Source organism: Mercenaria mercenaria, chromosome 14 (genome assembly GCF_021730395.1).
Source record: "Mercenaria mercenaria strain notata chromosome 14, MADL_Memer_1, whole genome shotgun sequence".
NCBI lineage: Eukaryota > Metazoa > Mollusca > Bivalvia > Venerida > Veneridae > Mercenaria > Mercenaria mercenaria.
The window spans coordinates 63,960,357-63,987,065 of record NC_069374.1 but is presented as its reverse complement, the minus strand read 5'-3'; the positions used below and the strand labels follow the sequence as shown (position 1 = coordinate 63,987,065).

Genomic DNA, 26,709 nt, shown 5'->3' with positions numbered 1-26,709 from the left:
CAGACAGACACCCCGGATGAGCCGTTCGTTCTCAGTGACATTCGTAAACAGATAAAAGCTATACTTATAGATCGGAAAACTGAATATTTCCATGTGGTTCACATTTGTAACCTGCTTAAATATCGTGTTCCAGTACAGAACCACATGCGTCTTTTAAAGTACACCTTCGGACATTAGGAGGGGGGGTTCTGCTCTTTTTAGAAGACGGCAAATCGAAAAACCCTATAGCGGTAATCAGCATTCATGGGAAAACGAAAACATGTACAGAAAATAGTAAAAGAAGTGATACTAAAATGATTTGTTGAGTAAAACCGCGCAGAATTAAATGTGCGAATTGCTAGTTTTTCATTAGAAATGAACATAATAATATTAAGAAATGCTTGATGTTATTGATTACTAAACGTTTTAATTTGCTTATTTCATTTGGACAAGAAATGAAAAGATTCATAACCTTTTTGAAAAACTGATTAAAAAAGTAATTTAAGTTGAATTTAAAAAGTTAGTTTAATCTGACATGTCTCCAGTTAATAACAATATGAATTTTTCTCATACCCGTCTTTGTCTTGCTTTTTCTAACATACCGTATTCTGCTGTAGGTATCACCGACATTCAATTGTCATCTTTCAGTGTGTGCCCATATACAAAATCATTCACATAAAAGAAAAAAACAGGGTTTGTATACTACACATGCATATACGGGAAAAGTCTGGTAATGTATCTTTAGAAATACTGGTCCCTGAATTCCCCGAATACGAAAACCAAATTCAGTCTAAAAAGTGACACAAATATGGAATCTGAATACTCTGCATATCATGCATAAACGGAAAAACCTGGCCCGTATATCAAAAACTACAGGTTCGTATATTTCCCCTTATATCAATGCAAATCATTCCGTATATGACACAAGTACGGGATCCGTATATTGCGTTAAAACCCTGCATATACGGGACTAATCCGTAGCCCCTATAGTAAAAAATACAGTTTTTTGTATTTTCCCCGTATATGACACAAGTACGGGATCCGTATATTGCGTATACCATGCATATACGGGACTAGTCCGTAGCCCGTATATCAAAAAAGTACAGTTTCGTATATGCCCCGTATATGACAAAAGTACGGGATCCGTATACTTTGTATATCATGCGTATACGGAAAAAATCCGAGCCCGTATATTAGAAAATACAAGTCCGTATATGCCCCGTATATTTAAAGCAATCACAGTCCGTATATGACAAAAATACGGGATCCGTATACTTAGTATATCATGCGTATACGGAAAAAAAAAACCGAAGCCCGTATATTAGAAAATACAAGTCCCCTATATGCCCCGTATATTAGATGCAAATCCCCAGTCCCCCTATATGACAAAAATACGGGATCCGTATACTTAGTATATCATGCGTATACGGGAAAAAAATCCGAAGCCCGTATATTAGAAAATACAAGTCCGTTTAAATGCCCCGTATATTAGATGCAATCACAGTTGTATATGACAAAAATACGGATCCGTATACTACGTTTATTCGGAAAAATACAGGCTCGTATACGTGTTCCGTATATTCTAAAATACGGAAAGTATACGGAAAAAAGTCTCAAAACCCTTCGAATACATGAAAATGAAACTTATGTTAAAGCAGGACACGAATAAACACATTTCTAGGGATTTTTTTAAAGTTCGTATATTGCATATATACGGGAAAATATACATTTATGTATATTCGGGGTATAAAGGGATCCCGTATAAAGCATGACAAATATACGGACTTCCCGTATACTAGATGTTCCGAATACGGGATCGTATATTAGGTCCGTATATTTGTAATAATACATCCCGAAAACTCCCGTATTTTCGAAATATACGGGACCGTACACTCCCGTATATTGACCCTTTTTTCGCAGTGCTTCTTAAAGTGTCTTCATTTCACTTCACACATACTACCTAGTATATAATTATTATGCTTACCTGCAATTCTGCACTTTGCCTCTCCTCTGCAGTCAGTATGCCAAGGATCGTCGTCTACCGTATCATCAATGTGCTTGGAAATATTTGTGACGAGCAGGTAGACTGCTCGACGAGAGAAAAAAACCTGATGAGTTGCATAAAACACATTCTGTCCGGCAAAGTCCCACAACGACAGGTCGGATGTTCCCATATGTTCTTTGTCAACTTGTACGTTTTCTATGAATTTCTAATTTGTGAGGAAAAAAGCAAATTACAACATCGCAACGTATTGATTCTGGTTGGACAAAAGAAATAACAGAAATAATGCAAATAAAAAGATATAATGCATAATACAAACTCTATATACATTACACTGTATAAGTTAAGTCGATGTTTCATGCAGTAATTAAAAGTTTACCTATGCACAACCGGCGCCCTTTCGTTTCCGACTAACTCAATGAACAAGAGGGCCATGGGCATCCTCCAGCTCAACTTGATGTTACATCTCAAACATGGTTGCCAAGCTTGTAAATAATTCATAAGGGTTGAATAATTTACGTAATCTCAAGTTACAACTTTTTTTCAATAATTTAGAGTAAGACTACTTCAAACGATAGCTGAGTACAAAAAGAGAACATTTTCAACATTTAATCTAACGTAAAAAGGGAACAAAATAAAGGATGATCTTATGAAGACCGTGATTGTTAACATCTCCAATACATTGCCAAATGCCTTCAACGGGATTCATTTTCTTTTAAAGTTGCCTTTACTAAGAAATAATGTATAGAAAAAGAGTGCTTTAACACTATTTATGCATGATAGGGGGTTATACGTCGGGCGTCATAATTTCACAAGGACGCAGCCCGAGTGAAATTATTTGTACGACGTATTACCACCCGAGTGTATAAATAGTGTTAAAACACGGTTGTGCTATAAATTATTTCGATTCTAATATGCCCTTAATCTAAAACAGTAGGTTAAATATAGAAGAGCTCTTTCTTGGTCGCAACAAAAACTTTGACGTCACCGCACGTTATCGTGACGTTATTGCAGCGTAAGAGTATTTTAACAGAGATAAACGTATTAGAAAAATATATAATTAGGAGACGTGAATGTTGTACGAAAATCAGTATTTTTTTCAAACCTTATCCTTTCTTTTTTCAGTAACAGCGACCTTGATCCTAGTGGCAATACAAATGATCCCAAAACTTTCTCTTGTTAAGCTATCTACATTTAAAGTCAAATCGCACTGTCTTCTTCCTCATTAGACTTATTTAACGGAAATCTTTCTTCAGTCTTAGTTGCAGTGGTCCCTAATACAATCCAAATATAACCAGGTTATCTACTTTGAAAAACAGGCTAAGAAAGCACCATCCCCTAGCGGACATGTCCAGGCATTGATACCAAATTAAAATTTGCAACTGGGCCTGTTCTTGGAAGAAGATTTCCTCGTAGTTCTTAAATACATGTACCTTCTGGTCTCAGAACAGCAGTTTTTAACACGAAGTTTTAATTCGTAAGGTCCGTTTAGACATTTTATTTCAAAGGTGAATGTGTCATTTTTTTAAATGAATATCTCATTGCTTTTCAGATGACTGTTTGTTGTCTGGTTCAGTTATGATCAAACTGGTAGGCTGACATGAATATTGCTATAATTGAATTATGCACTGTTAATTGAAATATGCATAAACTAGTGCAATTATCAATACGAGTACTGAACAATTATAACTTGATGGTAACTTAAGAATGTTTGTTTCAAAGCCACTTTATTTGTAAAGTCTCATTCTTATATACAAATTAAATTGCATCTCAAGAAATCAAACAGCAGAAAAAAAGCCAACTGTGTAGGACTTCACGGAAATTACTTTCATTTTCAGTTTGATGAATACGCCGGAAAGAAGGTAAACAATTTGTTGTGTAATTATTTTATTTTCAATTTATTTCTAAAAATTGATTTATTATATTGCAGGCATTGTTAATTGCCACATTTATTTTATAATGATAAAGGTATAGGCCTTTTATTCCCACTTGATACTGCTTTGTACATGCATGAATTGTTTTATACTACTACTTCTGTATAAGCATTTGAGCAACTCCTTGAAGGCACAAGGCTCCTTCATCTAAATGTAGGCTGTGCTCATTCTCCATTTGGTAATCAACACAAAACTTATTTCATAGCACTTTATTATATCTTTAATGCTTGATATGCATAATCATGGTCAATTGTTTTACAAATGTCACCGATTAATAAGGCGGCAAAAAGTGGGTTTTGAACCAAGGCGACTTGCATTTTAAAGTATCCTTGCTCTATTATTTCCATGTAGATTTCTTACAGGTTGACTTTTAGCAATATCAGAGCAATTGAGAGGCTACTGATTGCACACGACAGACTGTTTTTTCTTCCAAAATGCCAGTTGATCAGACTATGACTGTACGTCATCGTAAAGGTGTTTTATAGTAGTAACCTGTTCAGTCAATATGTATTGTTGGATATTCATAAGCTGTTATCTTAAGGAGGAGGTGAGGAAAACAACAACAACAATACTCCCAAGTAAATACATCAACGAAGTCGTCAACATATAATCCTTGGTATATAACTTTCGTATTCCTTTTGAACTGTGAGTTTCACGCCCCTAGTCGGAATAAAATGATGTTTTTTGTGTTTCTATCACACTGTGCATCTAAGTTCTTCCTCATCAATTAACTATATTACAGTTCATATAGAGCCCGTAGAGGCCTGATTAGACATTTATTAGAATAATGGTCTTGATAACATCTTAATATCATCTTAGCTAAGTTTGAAACTCGATCATTCTGATGAACCACTACGTAAGTCTGGATTTAATCACAAACTTGTGTATGCAATACATTTCATTCCATTCCATATATAAAACTATATATCGAAACTAAGAGGACAATTTCGCATATTGGTCATGATCAGCCAATTATAAGGCCACTAAGTACAACAATAAAATACCTGCTCACACTACAAAGGCAATGTATTTTTCTCAAACATTCATGACATCCCATCAGACTATGGGTTTGCCTAAGGTCTACAACAAAGACAGTATTGTTATATAATCTCCTGTTCAGCATCCTTCGCAAGTTTGTTAAATCCTTCATTGCCTGTCACAGACCTGTACGCTTTTCGTGACATACATTCCAAATATGGGAGCCACAAAATGAAAAATCAATGTTTAAATAAGGACTCTCGTCTAATATGCTGATCAATTTAATATCAAAATATTTTTCGTCAAACTGATTATGATTATAGTCTTCATTGCCTTTTGAATATTTTAACATCGAAACAGTTTACATGTATGTTATTCTTGAAACTAACCCTTAAGAATGTTGCATTGCAGAGTTTCCTTTGTGTCGTCAGATCACCAATGGTAAAAGACTGTCAACATCATACGTTTCAAAGTCTTTTAAAGACAAAATGCATTTAAGCCAACAGCTAATAGAGAAATATATTTTCTATTTTACTATCAAGTTTATATTCATATTGCTTCAAATATTCACAATAATCTTAAGCGGAACGTAAAAAAGAAATTGCGTTTCAAAAGTAGTTTAGTATATTTTAGTTAGTACTGAAGTAATTGTGGAGGTGCCAGCTGTTAAATGACAAACGGTTGTCGCAGTTACGTGTTTTACACACAACCTTTCTTAGACGAGTGGGATGAGGGGGTAAAACAAACGTTACGTTACTCCACACCTATTTCATTTTTAGACGCTGTCCCAGCTAGAGTTAGGGTGCGAATCTCAGTAAAAACACAAACATACTTCTCAAGGTACGTTCAGCTTATAACCCACTATATCGGAAACGACAAAATATGACAAGAGCTTATACTGAAGTAAACATAGGAAGTGGCATCAAAATCACGAGAGGTACCTGTTTTGGGACATAGGCTAGATATCCTTATATTTTGAATTTTGTTATCAATTTTGATAGGTATATTTGATATTACATATACATTTATACAAAACCTTTCTCGTTATTTCACAGAAAGTTACTATCAGGCTTTATGTATCACAAGTTTTTTTATATATTTTTTATATATATTTGCATATATCTGTCAAAGTTAGAACTATTCCAAGACGTCCAATTTAGTTCTACTTATATATATTACCCAAATGCCTCAATGGGGTATAAGATATAATGACAAATATCTAAGTTCCGAGCCTCATAGACTTTGTAAAATATATGCCCTACATTATAAATGTCTAAGCAATGAGACTTGCAGCTTTGAAATTCAAGGAAGTGTTTTATATGAGTCAATGTTAATCGGGAGACTCCAGTGTTTGGGCCAATTTTCTTGGTAGGGGACCACTACATAATTTCATATGCACAAAAACTCAAAGGGTCGCAAAAGGTCTATCTGTGTAAAGTTGATTTAAAATTGGGCTTGTTGTTTATGACAAAAATTATGTTTAAATTTTCCAATATATACATATAGGGGAAAAGGGACGAAATCCCCTGGTGTCATTGTTATTTATCAATCAAAACAATCTTTGTAGAGTCTCAGAACAGAACCATTTGTGTGAAATAATCTTTAAAACTGGCAAGCTGTTTCAAACAAGAAGATTTTTGAAGCTTCCAATATATACATATAGGGACAAGTAAGCAAGGTCCCTGCTGGCAATGTTTTTTCACGAATCAGGATAATGTAAGTAATGTTGATAGAGGGATATAAATGGACAATTTGTGAATTTGTGAAATAATTTCAAAATCTGACAAGTGGATTTAGAGAAGATTTGGTTTGAAGATTTTTCTTTTTTAGCTTTGGCGATCCTTATATGTAACTAAGCGGAACCGTTTGAACAAGTTTGGAAGAGGTCTTAGGAATATCAAGGCCAAGTGTAATTAACGTCAACCAAATATAGTTAGAAAACATATTGTTTAAAGACGGTGTGGAGGGATGAACGAACGCAGAATAGCTCAGCCACGCATTTCATGTTCAGGTGAACCGATAAAACCCTTTAAGTCCTAAATATCATCGAGATATTTGAAAACCTGTGATCAATTTACTCATGTTATCACGTGACTTATGGTGAAATTAAATAAATTTGATTCCATTAACACAGACTAAACAATTTATTAAAATATTAAGTACACTCTTTTTTCAGGAAGCCTGAATTAGATCTGAATTTTCTTATATGCATTTGTGGAAAAATCAAGAATATTTCAAACAATCCTAAATATGTTCCAGTTAGTTTCAAGTTATATGAAAACGTCAAATATAAATATTTACCTTCAAATGCCGCAAGCTCTGTGTATAGTCTTCATCCGCAGATTCAACCGCTGGTTCCTCAATGTCATCGGTGGATTGGTGACGAGAATAAATAATCTCCGCTGATTCTTTCATAACTGAAAATTGCTAGATATTTCACATAATCGTTAAGGCAGGAATTAATTCGGTTCTTAATGAAGCTTTACCGAGTTTCAAAGAATGGATTTTTTTAAAAATTAATTCATGTTAAAGTATGATATAAAAAGACCTTATCAAATCACGTGCTTCATATATTTTCGTTCTGTTATGATCTTACTTGCAAGTCGCCTCGAAAATTTACTTTTAACTCTAAACGTATAGCTAAACTTGTTGGTGTCATAAGAAAACATTAATTTCTTCAAATGTTTTCTTATATGCTGACTTATTTGTACTGAAAGTTATTATAAAGACAGATTAAGTGCAAAGTGCATACAATTATTCAAAATAAATGACAGAGTTAAATATTTCCGAAATACCTTGATCTTTAAACGAGATCAATCAATAATTTTTCGTTTCATTTATACCTGTCTTTACTAGGGTCCGCTTTATGCATTCTACAGATATCACCAAGGCAAAACTATATCTATCACTGAAAACAGTACAGTTTTATCAGAAACCAAGAGATGCCCTTTAAGGCAAAAATATGAATAAGTCTTTTGCATATTGAAAACCTGAAAAGCGATTAGAACATTATCTATGTTTAACAAGAGCGCAATGAAGGCCCCAAGTCTCCAAATTAATCACTGACTTAATGATACACTGTACCGGTAATTGTACCAACTGCATTTTGTTTGAAAAATAATTATCCTGAAAACGATAAACAAGAAAATTGTGTATATAAGATGTTTGGCATTGATCTTGAAGAAATGTCTCATATAAATTCACAGTGTCGTCATTTTGAACCTACTCTCAAGATGATGTATGTATACATTCATTCTCAGTTTTTTGCATGTTTGTTTTTTTTTATTTTTTTTTATTAAACCGAAGATAAAATTATTTATTAGTATTGAAATTGATATCAATTTTCCATTTTGACTCAGACTTTCCTGTCCCAATGTGCAACTTGTTTGCGACTGATACAGTCGTGATATAAACCAATTGCACCGATCAATGGATAATATCAGATAAATTATGTGAATTATTGCCATTTGAATATCTTGCACTACTTTAACACATCTAATGCAGTTCAAAACAGAAGCTGTATTGATTCCTTCCTTGTCCTTTTATAACTTTATGATATCCACAAGGTGTTCGCATTACTTGCTTTTGGTGTTTCAAATTGTAAGAACCAACAATCAATGCACTGATTTGAAATATTCAAATCGTTTCATTATACACTCTTTAAATAATCTACGTACACACCTTGAAACATTCGTTTAGTTTAAACGTGATTTCATCTGGAATTGTTTGGCTATTGCTATATAAGGAAAATGTATGTTAACATTTCAAATTCAACACCATGTAAAGACCTTTAAGTAACATCTATAACGTTTAAATCTAATCTACTACATAAGTGGTAAGTATAAACTTGAAAATATAACATTTTAAAAATTAATGATTATATGAATGTCAGGTATTATTTTCATTTCCCCGATATATCTGTGTATTATCAACATTTGACAAGTGTAGATATGCCAAAATCTGTGTCAATTTTTAGAGTTATTATCTACAGGTATAGGTTCCAGTGACACTAAACAGCATATTTTCAGTTCAAAATTTTATATTCGTAAGAATGTCAAGAAGTAGATACTTATCATTTTTTTTGCATTTTAATAATGTCGTAAAGGCGCAATGTAAATAAATATTTACTGGAATAATATTTTAACATTTGCTAGTCCTATCTCTAGTCCTTTGGATAGCAACTGTGATCTTTTATTTTGCAAGGACCTTAAAGACATTTTATCAAGCTTCTACTTTAAAACAGGTACATTTTCAATTGCTTCTTTTCTACAAATTACTTGCACTTCGCTTCGGGTTTTCACTCTTTATTCAATACTGAAAATTAAGTATGCATAAGAAATTAATAATAACTTTTATTACGAGTACATACTAACATTGCAACATGTAGTGCCAAATAAGCTGTATGTCCTACCTGTTTCAGAATGCTTTGTTTCTGTTTTTCCTCCGTCTTCTGGATATTCAACAGTTGTTTTCTGTTCCTGAGACTTATCAACATCCATACTTGAATCTGTCTGTGATCTTGTTTCTTCCTGAGGTTTTGCAGATTCTGAAAAAGTAACATTTTCAAAACATGACTTTTCTTTCATTTTCTGCAAATTTAGAGCAAATGGTAAAACTGCATCTCTCCAAAGGAATTTTGAGGAATTTGCGATTTAAGCCCATGCTTGGATATAAATCCAGAAGATGACACTGGTATATGTTTCTATATAAAAGAAATAAATATCTGAAAACTTTAGTTTTAGTTCTGTTAAAGCTACGGAATGAACAAAGCATAAAACATGCACAAGTCTATAGATATTACTATGTTAGTAATTTTTCTATTTGAGAAGTTAATTTTTCACAGAATGTCAAGAACGTACACTTGCAAGTTTCATATCTTAGTTGTTAGAAAATTATATTCCCGGAGAGGAGCTTACAGGTCATAACATCAGATTACAGTGAAATGTGAACAGAACGTGATTTTGTATCAAAAAGAATGTTGTAGGAGACTTTAAACAATTTATGAAATTTTATTATTGTGCAATTAAGCACGAGACTTCTCGGCTATCGCGACAGATGACTTCGTAATTTCGTATTTTTTATTACAACAATTGATGATATTGTCTGTATCCCAGCTCTCTGTTTGTCAATTTGACCGCGCTACACCAACAAAGCACGGATCTATATTCGTATTCCTTGGACAAGCAATTTGAATTGAAACGCTCGGACTAAATTATCTCTTGTTATTTCATTGGTACTCAATGGTAATTTCAAAACATTAATTTTGTTACAAAACATATTCAGTGTTTGAGACATATTCTCAGTGTATTGAAAAAGACTAATAATATTGGCTAGTTTTGGCAGTGGGCGGACGGGAGAGTGGAGCTTAACCTCCAAGTGTCTGTGTTAAAATCCATAGATGAGATAAGAATCCATAATTGATTTTCAAAGTGACTGGTTATCAAATTGTTATACACGACTCTCCCGGAGATCCAACTTCACAGTCTTGTGCTTTACCGAACTCACTGACACGACCTGGGTGGCCATTTTATGCGGAACGTGTTTGCAATATGTACAACAAGGCTTGATAGTGATCACTCCTGTGAAGTTTCGTCGAAATCTATACAGCAGTTTGACCTGTGAAAGCTCGACAAAAAGTTTCTATTTTTATAGCTCTGGTGACCATTTTTTGCAGTGAAGCAGAACGTGACAGAGATATGCACAACTAGCATGATAGTTGGACATGGTTGAAAAATTGTTTGTTTGTAACACATTTTCTTTAATTTATACATCAGACTATAAATTATCTGTCTGTTTAGTAAAGTATTAATGCAATTGATCGTTGTAATGTGATTAACATCATTCTATACCTCAAATTGATTTCCCTATATACTCTACATATATCGTACATTATAATAACTTGTACACATAATTAATGGTTCACTTCGACCAAACGTGGTAATAATAATACCTGGTACGCATAATAAGCGGCACATATTGACAATAATTCGCTAAACTGTATCATAAAAATCCATAAAGTCATTTTCAATTCCTTTAAATCTAACATAAATGAGTATACTATTACATAGTACATTTTGTATTCTTTCTCAACATATAAGATACATAAGCCATCAAGATATTATCATCATTACATCGAAAAATACACCATTTTGCAATAATCATGATAATTAATGTTAAAACATGACCTTACACTTTGCCTAACTCTCTAACCTTGAAATAACCCCTAGTATGCCTCAGACCCATCAACACAGATGAAAGATTAAAATGGAAATCAGAAAAAAACTTTATCATCAGATGAAACATTTTTAGACAGCATAGGTAAGCAATAAATGCAATTGACGGTTTCTATTTAAGACATTAAGAAATTGGCAATGTTAAGGAAACGTTTACCACAACCATCCTCAACAGAGGAATTCAACATAGTTAAACCAACATTATGTTTTATCATTTCTTTTGAATTCAACTTTACTTTTTTAAAATTCCCTACTATGCTTAAACCCGATGAATCAACTCTGTGCATAACTAAATTGTTGGAAAAGTACTTCTTTCAATCCTGCACACGAAATTTGAGTTTCTTGGTTAATTTTGATTAGGTCAACCCTTTTCTCCAGAACATATATTACACATTTCTCACATACTGACCAGCACTTGCAGACGAGCGATGGAAACCGTAGGCGGTGCTGTCCTTGTTTCTAATGTACATTTATACTTCTAGAGGCCTTCAATATCAGTCAAACGGAACCATTTGAACCATTGAACACTGTTGATATAAGACCTTACAAGGATGCTACATATACAATCTGATGATGATCCTTCAAATTGCTAATGAGGAGTCATTTTAAGGTTTTTGTTCTATTCTTAGTATTGCGGCCTCTAACATCAGTCAAGCTGAATCATTTGAACAGTTCTAAGAGTGGATTTTTCTAGGACCATGTCCAAAAATCAATCAAGCAAAAATATGTGAAAAAATAAGACAAAACCCTGCCCGTGTGCTACAGACAAAGTTTTGTGTAAGTCTAACCAGTAGTTGTTTAAATGATGACGCTATTGGTAACAGACACAAGGGTGATCATAAAAGTCATCTATTATTTTTTCAGCAAAATGCTCAGGTAAGATAAAATATACAAACGAGATCATTACCGAGAATTGTGTCCCCGATATCTAACATTGAGTTCGTCTCCTTTGGAGGTTGTAGTTGAGTTACTTCTTGATCATCCTTTTTAAATAACTTTGCCAGCTGATGGAAAATCGCCTTCCGTGCTTTGTCTGGTTAAAGTACAGGATAATTAGATAATTACATCATCATCATGTCTTAAGCACCGATATAACCAAAGATGGTTGACTTTGTACTTATCGTTTAACTAAGTACTGGATGACAAATCCTAGTATCTTTACTACGACTGCATTGAAATATAAGAAACAAGATATCGGGAAGTACAGTTATGTAACGGATGACAAATTCTGTTATCTTTCCTAACACCACTGACAAAATATAAAGGTCTTTGTGCCAGTACATAGAAAACAATGCAAAAAAGACATTTTATGTCTGTGGAGCATATGGTGATCGTCGTTGCCTAAAGAGTAGAACTGTAAGTTGGTCTATGTATTAGCATATTTTAAAACTTCTATGGATCTAAGTATTAAGATATTTTAAAACTTCTTTAACTATGTCCCGCATACGGTTTATGCCGTATGAAATAGGAACAAAAGCTACAAGGACTAAAGTCTACGCCTGTAAAAGCCGCACACAAATAACGCAGTCCGACCACATGCACAAATGCACACAGCGGCCTAGCAGGCACACACAAAAACAAAAATGTACCAATAGGGCCATAGACTTAGATTGCTCAATTTCACAGCTTGCTTGGTAACGCATTGAAAATATTTATGAAATGAGTTTATAATTAGAAAAGTGGTTTATGACCGGAGAATTTTAAATGCTTCCACAATAACGTGTTTTGACAAACTTGACCAGTTTGTACAGACGTGGTACAGAGTTAACAATGGAACAGTGTGTGATTTTTTTCTTCTAAACCAGACTGGCAGTTTAAGACAGGACAGTATGAAAATATTTTTCTTTTCAAGGCCTTGTACCTTATCTTTCTGATGAATAAATCAAATTTTAAAATCTTGTCAGGGATCCCTTAGAAATCATTTTGAAATAAAAAAGGCTTTTTATCAGAATAAAAGAACACACAAATCCAATATATTTCATTTCTAGCTCTTGCGGCCATAATTTTGTCATATAGAAAAACTGTGTTTTGTTGATATTTCCAAGAAACAGTTCATGAAATTAGTTCATTATTTAAGAGATGGTAAAAGGAGGAGACGTGGTTCAGCTTTCTCTAAATGTAGCTTGACAACCATGTTTTGGAACAATCTGGACACAACAGGTTTTTGAACAGTCTGGACCCAAGTGGTAGATGAGTCCGTTCACTTAGCTCAGTAGGTAGTGTTGGTCTACGGATCGCGGGGTCGTGAGTTCGATCCCCGAGCGGAGCGTATTTTTTTTAATGTGACTATTTGATAAACGATATTGTGTCTGAAATCATTAGTTCTTCACCTCTGGTACATGAGGGGAAGTTGGCAGTTACTTGCGGAGAACAAGCTTGTACTGGTACAGAATCCAGGAACACTGATTAGGTTAACTGCCCGCCGTCATTTTATTATAGGTAACATTTGTACCAAGTCATTTCAAAATCCTTCCATGCATGGCAAATGAATTCGGTCGGGGTGCCAGGTGCGACGAAATATTCATCCTGATGTTCTATCTTGAAAATATGAAATACTTTTGAATCAAATATACATCACTCACCAGGTTTTTGCAAAATCCACGTCCCATCTTTGAGAGAGATCTTACACCTATCAACATGAACGTCTATACCATCTGTACTGGCTCGTTCTGTGATTTTAACTGGCTCCCCTAAAAGACGTTTCGTCAACGTTGTTTTCCCAACTCCATAATGACCAACTACCATTACGCGGATATTTTTAACAGAAACCTTGCCTTCCTGTAGCGCTTTCATGTACAAATCTATTGATTCCTTGTCCATATTGAGAATTTCCTTCGGCAGAATACCTAAAATATTCACAAATCAAAGTGACACAGTTTACCTCTTACATAGTATTTAGTGACTGAAGGTACATGTATATGATTTTCACAAGTTTTGGATCACATCAAAGACATGTGTTTTTATATCGATTGAATGTCCACCAAAAAAAAGGTACAGACAGCTCTGAACTGATCACCTGACAAAGGTCCATAAGAGGATAAACTGATGAGGTTTGGTAATAGATAAAATATATGCCAGTAACAGAGGCCTTTGTCTGACGGATCGTTGATAATAATGCCTAAATAATTGTCTTGCTTTACACAAAGTATGATAACATCATTTCAGTCTGAACAAAAGCCATATATTGAAAACTATTTTATCTATCTTTAGTAATTATGATGCTGCCTTGTAGCCAATTACCCACGGATGAAATGCATCCTACGTCCTCATATGCACTTAACATGGTTATGATAGTCTAGAAATGAGTCCATAGAATACGAATGACCCTGCTTAGTAATGTTGAGTACCAAAGAATGTTTCTATTGGGTAATAATATATCGACTGGCTTATAAGTATGACTTTGACATTTCAGCTAGGACTTTTACGTCTTGTAAGGGAAATGATGCCTAATAATAATAAAATAAAAATAAAGTTACTGAATAGACAAAAAAAATGACTTTAATACTTGATCACGACCCTTGAACAAAGGTTCTTAAAGGTACACATGACATATAGTCTTAACAAGGTGTATGTTTGGCAAGTTGTTTGAACACTACTTGATGCGTGCAAAGGTTGAGGGTCGGGCTCGAAAAATGGCATAAATGGTTCGATTTAAAATTGTGACTTAAACTTTTGAGCTAGGGGACAGAGACTTGCTTTTGACATGTCTACAAAAGTAAGACTTGAAGGACATGATGCCCTTGAGTTGCTCATCCGTTCTTGACAGTTTGGAAATGAACGTACGTTTAAACCAAATGACCTGGTTTCGACTTACAGATAGGACAATTTAAGATTAAATCCTAATTTTATAAAAAGAGAAAACTAAACTCTGGCCAGCTTTAATATTGATCAAGTGGAATTATACTACTTGAGTTAAATGCTAGGATATGTGAACTCAGATTTCCTACCGGCCAGTCATTAAGCCTTTTAGGCAAATGAGCACTGGTTTATCAATGGCACATTTAGGTAAGGGGTCAGCAGTTCTGTTTGTAAATACAAACATATTGTACTGATTTTGCTGAATTTACTATCATGTAAATGTGTGTAATGTATTTCACCTGAAGAGGAAATAATGCATCTCAACAATCATGTGTCAATTTAATTTAAGTGAACACCGGTATTTATTCAAGTGAACACCGGTTGACGCACGACAATGCGATACGACATCGCAAGATTTTGACGAATGTCATATCACATTGTCGTTTGTCGTATCGCATTGTCGCGCGTCGTATCGCATTGTCGCGATGTCGTATCGCATTGTCGTGTGTCGTATCGCGATGTCGCGTGTCGTGCTATAGGTGCATAGGCGACACACGACAATGCGACACGACATCGCGACAATGTCGTTTGAGAATGTCATGTGTCGTGTCGCATTATCGCACGTCGTATCGCATCGCGCGTCGAATCGCATTGTCGCGCGTCTTTAAAAAGCAGGACACTATGCTTGACAATGCGATCCGACATCGCGACAATGCGATACGACATCACGATAATGCGATACGATGCGCGACAATGCGATACGATGGACGAAAATGCGACGCAACATCGAGACATTTCGTGCCAATATTGCCAACTCGATGCACGACATTGCGAAGCGACATTTTGACGAATGTCATATCGCATTGCCGCACATCGTATCGCATTGTCGTGTGTCGTATCGCACTGTCACGCGTCGTATCACATTGTCGCGATGTCATATCGCAATGACGTGCGTAGCCTTTGAGGGGCGACGGACGACATTTCATATGGCACTAACAGGGTTCCGTAGTTAAGCGCTAAATCACAAACTGTAAACAATAACTGGTTACAAATCATAAATATCTATATCAATATTTAATAATCATATATCTTGAAATGTTACGGAAACATCCATATGTTAAAGTCCTGAGTATGACAGTACTTTACGAAAGTAATTAACCGGGTAGAACTTTTGAAAAACAGAATTATCAACTTTTCTATTCATCAAACTTAAAAAAAACCCACCAAGTTACAATATAAGTTTGTTAAAATGTTGTATTTGATAAGCACATTTGAATTCACATAAAGATTGGTTAATTTCCCGCCATATGTCAAACGAATTTAGTGAGCCATTGAGTTACTTTATCTGTTGATTGCGAAAGTCATGAACTTTTAAAATCTGTCTATCAATTGGGCTGAATATTTGATTTTTTGACAGTCATTCGAAACTTTTATTTTGAAAATTTTACTTAAGTAAGTCCTTCAGCTAAAAACTAACAGGATTTGTAGCTGGCATAATAAACAATTAATACGCTAAATTACAGTCAATATTTTTAATATTCTATTGGTGTAAGTTAAAACCAGCCAATAACAATTCGATTTCAAAGGTTTATGGGTTATGTTTTTGTCCTGTTCATAGATCTGCTGTATATAATATGGATTCAAAATGGCTTGGCGTTGTGTTCCGTCACATGTCGGTATGTCGCACGAAAGCCCCAGGTCCTTCACTCCAAGATAAATGTCACACTTGAATATGTAAGGTTTATTGTGTCCCACCCCAATTTCATGCGATTCATATTGTTTTTTACTTGTTTGTCTGCGTATTCGCATTTATCTTTAATACACGTCTCTCAAAAGTCCCCGGTCGGACTTAAATGAAACTGCATGATTTTCCTGCTCAGACTAGATTTCGTGGATATATTGCCAGTGTGTTTGTGTTCTTGCACCTCCAATACAATATATAGCATTTGACAGACTTCACAAAGATGTAAGAACCTTATAATATTTTACAGATTGTTCCTGTATTTGTTTGTTTTGTCCTTGTGTGTTTATTTTGTGTGTATGTTTAGTGTGCGAGTGTATTTCGTGTGTGTCTTTGGGGAGGCTGCGTTTTTGGAACGTGGATTTCCCTGTTGGATATTATTTTTTGTTTTAATTGTGCTTGTTAATAGACGATAGTGGAATGCATGCTACTGTCAACGCCCTCTAGCCCCGGGTTGAGCAGAACTCGATATTTACAGATGTTAAAAGTATAAAAAAAAGATTAGAGATATTCGCAGATGTAAGAACCTAACAATATTTTACAGATTTTTAATTTCATGCCTTCTGTTGCCTTTACGTATGTTAGGTTTCACCTGGCGGGGATAACTTTTATTTACACTGTCTTGTGACTTTGGAACATGGTGAGGGTAAGAGTGAGTTTAGGTGCACCATAAACCGGTTTAAACTCCGCAGTGGTGGTTTTGCCACTGACTGTTAAAAGGCGGTGCCCCACTGTGTTCCTGTATTTGTTTGTTTCGTCCTTGTGTGTTTATTGTGTGTGTGTGTGTGTGTGTGTGTGTGTGCGAGTGTTGTTCGTGTGTGTCTTTGGGAAGGCTGCCTTTTTGGAACGTGGCTTTCCCTGTTGGATATCCTTTCTTGTTTTGATTGAGCCTGTTAATAGACGATAGTGGAAATGCATGCTACAGTCAACGCCCTCTAGCCCCGGGTTGAGCAGAACTCTACATTTACAGGTGTTAAAAGTACAAAAAAAAACAATTTAGAGACATCCACAGATGTAAGACCCTAACAATATTGTACAGATTGTTAATTTTCATAAACTAAGATACCTTTCCCTTCTCTTTGCATTTTCATTCTTCTGTGAAGTATATTGAATCGGTTCGGCGTAAACACTTCCTCGCCTTCTGCCATCTCTGAAAAAAAATCAAGCTACCTTGAGTTATTGAACAGAGACATTTTATTATCTCAGTTACCACAGTCTTTCGTCCATTTAGAAAATTTGAACTTTGTCGGAAAAAAAAAGTCTGCAAAGCAGAGTTTTAGAGTGTTCTCCCTTCAATATGAATCCAACACTTACTCTGGTATTTTACAAAATGTTACTCCATAACTAAAATACTTTTGAAAACCCGGGGTTAAACACGAAACAAACTTAAAAAAAACATCTTTTTCTTCAACTTCATATTCATGCATTTCAGTTCAAATTTCTTAAACATTTACAATACAATTGCAATATTTAAAAAAAAACTGTAATATATATGGCACAGTTTTTGTTGTTCTTTTTTTGCATGAAAAGATTGGTAACAATATATTCTCACATATTGAATTGCTTTCACAAGTGATTTAATAATTTCATCTGCCGGATACGTCATCAGTTACAGCGTTGTAGTTTTAAACAAAGCGTCATTCCTATTAAGTTAAAATATGGTAGGAAAAAAGAAATTTAGTTACACAGGTTATCGTCTTAAGTGAGCCACTGAAATCTGTCCACTACCATTCGGCTAATAGTATTTGGTAGTTATTCAAGTATCATAAATTTCTAAGTAAGTGCATATTTTACGCTGACTGAGAAAAGCACATGTCCCAGATTACAGGAGAAGCTGAGACATATAGTGTTATGTAATTATTGATCGATGACCATAACTCTGGTCTGGCTGGTTGAAATCCCAAACGACAGCTGCACTATTTCACATGATATATGATATTCTACAATGTTTAATGACTTTAAGTTAAATGTTTTTGAGACGCCATATATGCATATTCCTGACTTAATCAATGACCCTAAACTCTTGCCTGACGGTCGGAAATCCCAAACAATACCCAGGTGCACAAATTTACAAGTTGAATATCATTCATATTGCATTTCATGACCGTGGGTCAAACACCTTTTAACATACATGCAACACAAACTTTTATGTTCTTTAAAGCATACCTTTCACAAAGTCAAGGACTATAACCTTGGTATGGGTGAATAAAATCTCAAACAAATCCCCTGCGCCACAACTTCACATGCCAAATAATATTCCTTTTATGTTTCATAATCCTAGGTAAACTACTTTTTGCGATACATATCATATAACTTAGGCCCTTTGTATGCACAGTTTTACTAAGATAAGTGCCATAACTTTGATCAAGCAGTGTGAGATCCTAATTAAAACACCAGGTGCTAACTCCACGCTCTTAATAACAATAAGAGGTCCGACAACTCTGTGTCAAATACTTTTTGAGACTGGAGAGAAGGACAGACCGGCAGACAGACAGACGGAAAGAAAAACATAATGCCTCATTCAAAATTTGGTCAGAAATATTTATTTCCTCTAGAACAATATGAAATTAAAGTCAAGCTGACATAACGCATAACGGGGATCATCTAAATTTACAGGAACATTTAAATGTGAAAAAAGGGCATTTTGATGTATCGACAGACTGTTGTGAAAATTGACATAACTTCAAGCTAATTCTGATTTTTTACTATAAAAGCTTTTTATAAACGGCGGCAATTTCGAATGTTCTAAAAATAGAGTTCCAAAGTGCTGTGATTTTGGTTTTTACGATCTAACGTTTTGTTCTTGACCAAACTACCTCTGTGCAATGATTTCTTTTTACATTTTATGAAGAATTAAAACTAAAAGCTATGATACACATCGCGACTGAACGCAATGACAAAACGATAGGTGTTTTGTTAGTTGGTGCTGAATTACACCTTCTTAACCTTAAAGGGTTTTCTATATTTTGGTATTCATGTTGATGGAAGACGATGGACGATAGACGGCAACTATAGCAACAGCTGAAAACAGTTAAATGTTTAATGGGCAAAAGTTTTAAGATTTTAGTATACCTTTAGTTCTTTTTAGCATATCTAGACCGTTCTTAGTCTTTCACTTCCTCTGTTTCTTGTCATTCCTCTTTCTTCTTTTCTGTCTGTTCAATATGAGAGTTGTCAATTTTGAGCAAGGATGTTCAGTCTAGGAAAAACCTGTAATATATAAGATAAAACAGTTACGTTTGTATGATATCTTACTACATGTAACTGAAAAAGTTCAGTAAAGTGTACTCTCTGATGCAGTAGTGGAAAATATATGCCTGCACCAATGCAAGTGCTTTTTGGTCCCCTACTGGTTAACATAGTTTATGTCAAACAATAATTGAAATATTATGTACAATTCATGTTACATGCAGAAAAAAGATGCATGCAAGAAAAAGGAAAAGGATCAGAGTCAAAAGTAACAACGTATAGTGGTCTTCTCCTACAATGACAGACTGTGTTTATAATCTTGTCTGAAATACTATCTTTAAGAAATATAGCTCAGTTGAACCTGCAAATATTGTATTTATAAGCTAAGTGAAACAAGCACATGCATGGCTAATGAGTGTGTGAGTTGAAAAAGAGATAAGCAGATGAAGAAAGAAAAAGAATAAAAGGATAAATGAGAAATATTTATTCTGGTTCTAAATTTGTGGCGTCAAGCATGTAATACTAAATTATGAAGTGCTCAAGAAAAATCTTCTACATTCTCTGATGTAGTAGTTTTGAACTGATTGATGTGGTGAGGTCACAAATGCAGAGATCAATTTGATCAGGTTGCACACGATTAGTGCATGCCGTAAGTTTCGTTGCACAATTGACATCATATAAGATAGTGATACTAATCTACAACAAGATTTAACTCATAAAGCTAATCCAGAACCACCCCGGGGAACTTAAACTACTGCACAAGAGAAAATTGAACAAGGCTTTAAAACATAGGTTTTAACTTGACCAGTTGACGGAAGACTTGTACCTTGACTCACTTACTTATAATGACTTTCCTGATAAAAAAGAGAGTAAGACCCATTTTGAAACAATTTAGTCCAACAGACAGTGATATTGAAGAAATTAATAAACTTGTAAAAGAATTTCAACTATCGTACAATTACCTGAATCAGTGAGCCGCAAAAAACAGTGTATTTTTAAGAATGCAGTTTTTTTTATATATTTTGAAGCGTATGACATCATCAGTGTAATCTTGCTGACAAAATCAAAGTTAAAACTTTGCATAATATGATTTGAACAAGAAAGTGACGAGGATTTGAAATCTCCATGTGTACATTTAAATGCTTTTATTAATTTTTACCACTTTATGCATTGCTCAGAATTTCCACACAGGGTACACCTACTCTTTATGTTATGTACTTTCCTTGTTTGAAATACTGTTTACCTGCATTTTTTGTCATTTGTGGACGTAAATGATTCTTCTTTCTAGGCCAGAAATTGAAAGATTCTAGTTGGACTGTTGCATTGTATTTGACTGTATCCACTTAAAAGGGATTTTGTTATTACTGACATGATTAATATTGTTATAATTATAATTATCATGATGTACAACGCCATTGAATATATCATTGTATAAAAATAGGCGTTTAATCAAATCATTCAGTTTTAGTTTTAAATGTTTGTCGCTATCTTCTTCACCTTATACTGCTGCATGCAAAGGGCAGTGAAACTGTATTATTGCTTCTACTGCCTCTGTCGGCGATATATGACCACTTTGTGTCGATTCGCTGTAAAACCCAACTCACTCACTCGCTCTAAGTACTGTCTCTGCTTTGATTTAGGCCTACCTTACTTGACACAAATATCATAAACACGTATAAATATATTCATATTCATGATCAGAAAGTATTGCTTTTCTGAGAACTTTAATTTTCTAACAAACCTTTACAATTAAATATCTTCTGATGACCGGATTTAAACAAACTGTTCATAAAATCATGTTATTAAAATAATTCTGATTTGAAAATGAAAGCACGAGTTCAATAATTTGAACCTCTTAATGATGAACAAATAAAAAAAAAATGTATTAAAGTTAGTTCATTTGTTTAATTTATTTTTGATTTAAGTTAAGATATTTACACAACAGATGAATAATCTTTATCTCGACCAATACATAACTCGTGGTTAACCGATTTGAGGGTCACCCCTCCTCAAAAATCTATTTATAGCATTATATGAAAATCGCTAGATAAAATGCCCCAAAGTCATTATATTATAATATACTGTGAGCTACAATCTGAATTAAAATCATATTTCATTATTCAGATATAACATGGTTTAAATTAGAACATAGAAGGATGCATCATCGAAAATAATATTTCACTTTCGGTTTACATTCTTCATGCTACCAAATAATGTCCTTGTTTTATATATGCATACATTAAATAACAACTATTTAAACCAACAAAGAAATTCTTGGATATCAAAACAGAACAAAGGAATACTGGATCGGAAACGTTATATCTTGAAAGCCTTAAAAACTTTAAACCTTAAAACTAATCTATGTTTGAAAAATATATCAACAACCTACCTTCCGACACGGTTCACGGTGCAAATGACGAGGGGTGTTCAAAAATACGTTTATTCACCGCGCAATTGTTCAACACTAAACATGTCACAAAAAAAAAACATAAATCAATTTCTATACTGATTCTTTTTATTCCAACAAGTGAAATTTTGTGTTAGAGCGGATAATCTATATGTCTTTTTTGTTTATTACAAAAGAGTTTTTAATGTTTGAATTTATTACAGAAACGGGTGACGAATATTAATGAAAGAAGTCCGGACACAATTCATAGCACGAGATTAAATTTTAACAGTGTACATTTATAGGTTATTAGCTTTGTATTGGGAAATATGCACGAGTTCTTCTGCGGAAATATTGCGCGACTTTAGGAGAAGAACGAGTGCATATTTCTCGATGCAAAGATAATAACCTTTTTATTACATACGCATCTACACGTATAAATATTATGTAAATATCATAAATATGTTCAATAGCCTGAATAGGATTGACAATACTGAACTAAATAGAACAAAATAGTGCAACAACACACACTGAATTACGTCACGCACCCGATATGAAATTCAGGCGTCAGTGTATGGAAAAATATTGACGTTTCCGGTACCAGTGTAACTTAACGGGGAATAGAAACGAGTATGTAATAATACGGTATATCTTCTGCTTGTTTCTTTTTTATGCCCCACTTTGGGGAGGGGGGGGGGGGCATATAGATTTGCCCTTGTCCGTCCGTCCTTCCGTCCGTCCTTCCGAGAATGTTGTGTCGCGCCTAGCTCCAAAAGTATTTGACGTAGAGTCACAAAACTTTACAGGAATGTTGGTCAGCATGTGTAGTTGTGCACCTGGGATTTCGCGTCCGGATTCATTCAGTCATGTAGAAGTTATAGCCCCTGACTTTGTAAAAATTGGTCATTTTAGTGTTGTGTCGCGCCTAGCTCCAGAAGTATATGACATAGAGTCACAAAACTTTACAGGAATGTTGGTCAGCATGTGTAGTTGTGCACCTGGGGTTTCCCATCCGGATTCATCCAGTCCGGTAGGAGTTACGGCCCCTGACGTAGTAAAAAATTGGTCATTTTAATGTTGTGTCGCGCATAGCTCCAAAAGTATTTGACCTAGAGTCACCAAAGTTTACAGGAATGTTGATCAGCATGTGCAGTTGTGCACCTGGGGTTTCGCGTCCGGATTCATTCAGTCTTGTAGGAGTTACGGCCCCTGACTTAGTAAAAAATTGGTCATTTTAATGTTGTGTCGCGCATAGCTCCAAAAGTATTTGACCTAGAGTCACCAAAGTTTACAGGAATGTTGGTCAGCATGTGCAGTTGTGCACCTGGGGTTTTGCATCCGGATTCAGTCAGTCGTGTAGGAGTTATGGCCCCTGACTTAGTTAAAAATCGGTCATTTTAATGTTGTGTTGCGTGTAGCTCCAACAGTATTTGACCTAGAGTCACCAAAGTTTACAGGAATGTTGGTCAGCATGTGCAGTTGTGCACCTGGTGTTTCGCGTCCGGATTCATTCAGTATTGTAGGAGTTATGGCCCCTGACCTGGGAAAAATTGTCATTTTAATGTCATGAAGTGGGGGCATCTGTGTCCCATGGACACATTTCTAGTTTGTGAAATACATCCCATTCTTTTACATAATTTATTTGTATAGATATATACTTAATAAAGGTAAAAACTTATAGTATATGTTCAATGCTATACTAAATATGAAATACTTGCGACGTTTAACAAAATATTTAACTATTGATAACTTAATTGCTTCTTTCCCACACAAAACTTGGGAACATTATCGTTTTAAGGGAAGTTTCATGTTTTTACTTTTTTCGTTCCTTTTCTTCGGAAAGCCAAAAGCAGTGATTTTCGCCATTTTGTGTGTGTGTGTGTGTGTGTGTGTGTTTAGGGCGAATGGGGGAGGGGGTGGTGGGGGGTGGGGGCGAAATTCAGCTCACCGCTTATCAAAATAGTACGCCCAGACTGTAAAGAAAAAAATGATGCTGAAACAAAAACATCAAAATTGGTTGAAAAATGACAAACGTTATGACAGTTTTTGTGCTCCAGTTCGTTCTGGTTTTCATACCTTGCTTTGAACTAAGCATCAATAATTGTTACAAATGGGAATGTTTGGTAATTGAATATTGCTATTTTAGGAGAAAACAATCCCAAATCGATACAAAATGACCTGATTTTTCCAACTGGAAGGGACCTGGCCCATTCCCAAAACAGCAAGAAAAAGTATTGCAAACTTCTTGAAATAGCTATGATAATTTATACTACAATGTTCTGATTGAGAAGATTTGTCTTACACAATAACTTGAGGAACAACATTGTTATTATTATTTTTGTACTTATATATGTTAGAAGGTCGCAATTACACGTACTACTGACTACAATAGTATTCAAGATGATTGCGCCCCTCACGATGCCTGCGGCGCCATCGAGATTCCTGCAGCACTGGACTGAAAAGTTGGCAGACCGAGTAGATATGCCTTTCCTTTGACATGTATTTTTCAGTCAATCAGTCAATCAGATATCATGTCTTTATTTAAAATATTACAGAATTTATACGTTATTCCTTTTTTAGCAGGAGGTGAAATAACTCGTAATACTCATTGCTTTTGAAATTTTCACGTTGCTGTATGCGATGAAAAACACGCGCAAAATAACCATATTACATATTTTTTCACAAACTGGGCATGACTTTTTCGGCAAGATACAACTACATCCCGCTGCATTCCCCGATTTCTGAAAAGTTTTTATTGTACAAAGACAATGACCAAACACATTCAATTTTACTCACCGTGTTCGTTATTTTTGTAAACATCCTGCGCAATGCCTGCGCCGTCGGAAGCGCGTCAACGATTCGGGTGTTATCAATGCCAAACCTAATTACTCATATTACTGGCAAGTTCCAGTTCGGTGTTTTTCAGCAGATTTTGGCCCTTGATTTGTCATAATTTAAACTGTTTGCTATACGCAATTTTATATAAAATCGAGTGATTTTTTGCGATGCTTAGCTGTGCGTATTATCATCATGTTTTGATACAATGACTTGCAGCGGAGTGTTAATCTTAGATTTGTCAAATTCCTTGATCTCCGCCACATCACCTATACCATTGGTTTGAGGTACACCAAACTTCACAGAAGTAATCACTTTCAAGCCTAACTGTATACATTGTAGGATTGTTATGGTTCAGCGACTTTCCCTGGAGACTCATAATTTGCGGCATATTACAATTTAAACATAATAGGTGGTGAGAGACATACGTTTTCGTGAAATATAATCTCTAGCTTTTGTATAAAAATGCAACGTATGGTTAACACTACTATTACTACCACTACCACTGCCACTGCTACAACAATGTACTCCTACTCCTACTACTACTACTATTAAATCTACCTCTAATACCGCTACTACTACTACTACTACTACTACTACTACTTCTACTACTACTATTAAATCTACTTCTACAACCGCTGCTACTACTACTACTACTACTACTACTACTACTATACTGCTACTACTACTACTACTACTACTACTACTACTACTACTATACTGCTACTACTACTACTACTACTACTACTACTACTACTACTATACTACTACTACTACTACTACTACTACTACTATACTGCTACTACTACTATACTGCTACTACTACTACTACTACTACTACTACTATACTGCTACTACTACTATACTGCTACTACTACTACTACTACTACTACTATACTGCTACTACTACTACTACTACTACTACTATACTGCTACTACTACTACTACTACTACTACTACTATACTACTACTACTATACTACTACTACTATACTGCTACTACTACTACTACTACTACTACTATACTACTACTACTACTACTACTACTATACTACTACTACTATACTACTACTACTATACTGCTACTACTACTACTACTACTACTACTACTACTATACTACTACTACTACTATACTACTACTACTACTACTACTACTACTACTACTATACTACTACTACTATACTGCTACTATTACTACTACTACTACTACTACTACTATACTACTACTACTATACTACTACTACTATACTGCTACTACTACTACTACTACTACTATACTACTACTACTACTACTACTATACTACTACTACTATACTGCTACTACTACTATACTACTACTACTATACTACTACTACTACTATACTACTACTTCTACTACTACTACTACTACTACTACTACTACTACTATACTACTACTACTACTACTACTACTATACTACTACTACTACTACTACTACTACTATACTACTACTACTATACTACTACTACTATACTGCTACTACTACTACTACTACTACTACTACTATACTACTACTACTACTACTACTACTATACTACTACTACTACTACTACTACTACTTCTACTACTACTATACTACTACTACTATACTGCTACTACTACTACTACTACTACT

At 34.8% G+C, this 26,709-nt stretch overlaps 1 protein-coding gene across 1 annotated transcript; it reads right to left on the bottom strand.

Moving 5' to 3' along the window:
• Positions 1-1,916: 1,916 nt before the first annotated feature.
• LOC128548218 (uncharacterized) lies at positions 1,917-22,266 on the bottom strand. The gene is made up of 8 exons (XM_053522673.1): positions 22,244-22,266; positions 19,738-19,875; positions 17,732-17,815; positions 13,709-13,972; positions 12,034-12,159; positions 9,305-9,439; positions 7,195-7,310; positions 1,917-2,189 (listed from the first exon to the last, which is right to left on the bottom strand). Exons 2-8 carry the CDS (start codon positions 19,754-19,756, stop codon positions 1,917-1,919), a joined length of 1,017 nt encoding a protein of 338 aa, XP_053378648.1. The 5' UTR covers positions 19,757-19,875; positions 22,244-22,266.
• Positions 22,267-26,709: the final 4,443 nt, after the last annotated feature.

Bases quoted from the DNA above. Each gene is read 5' to 3' on its own strand.
- LOC128548218 (XM_053522673.1), bottom strand. The intron at 7,311-9,304 runs GTAGGACATACA...AGCAATTTTCAG, and splicing joins AACAAAGCATTCTGAAACAG to TTATGAAAGAATCAGCGGAG. The intron at 2,190-7,194 runs GTAAATATTTAT...CTCACAAATTAG, and splicing joins AGAGCTTGCGGCATTTGAAG to AAATTCATAGAAAACGTACA.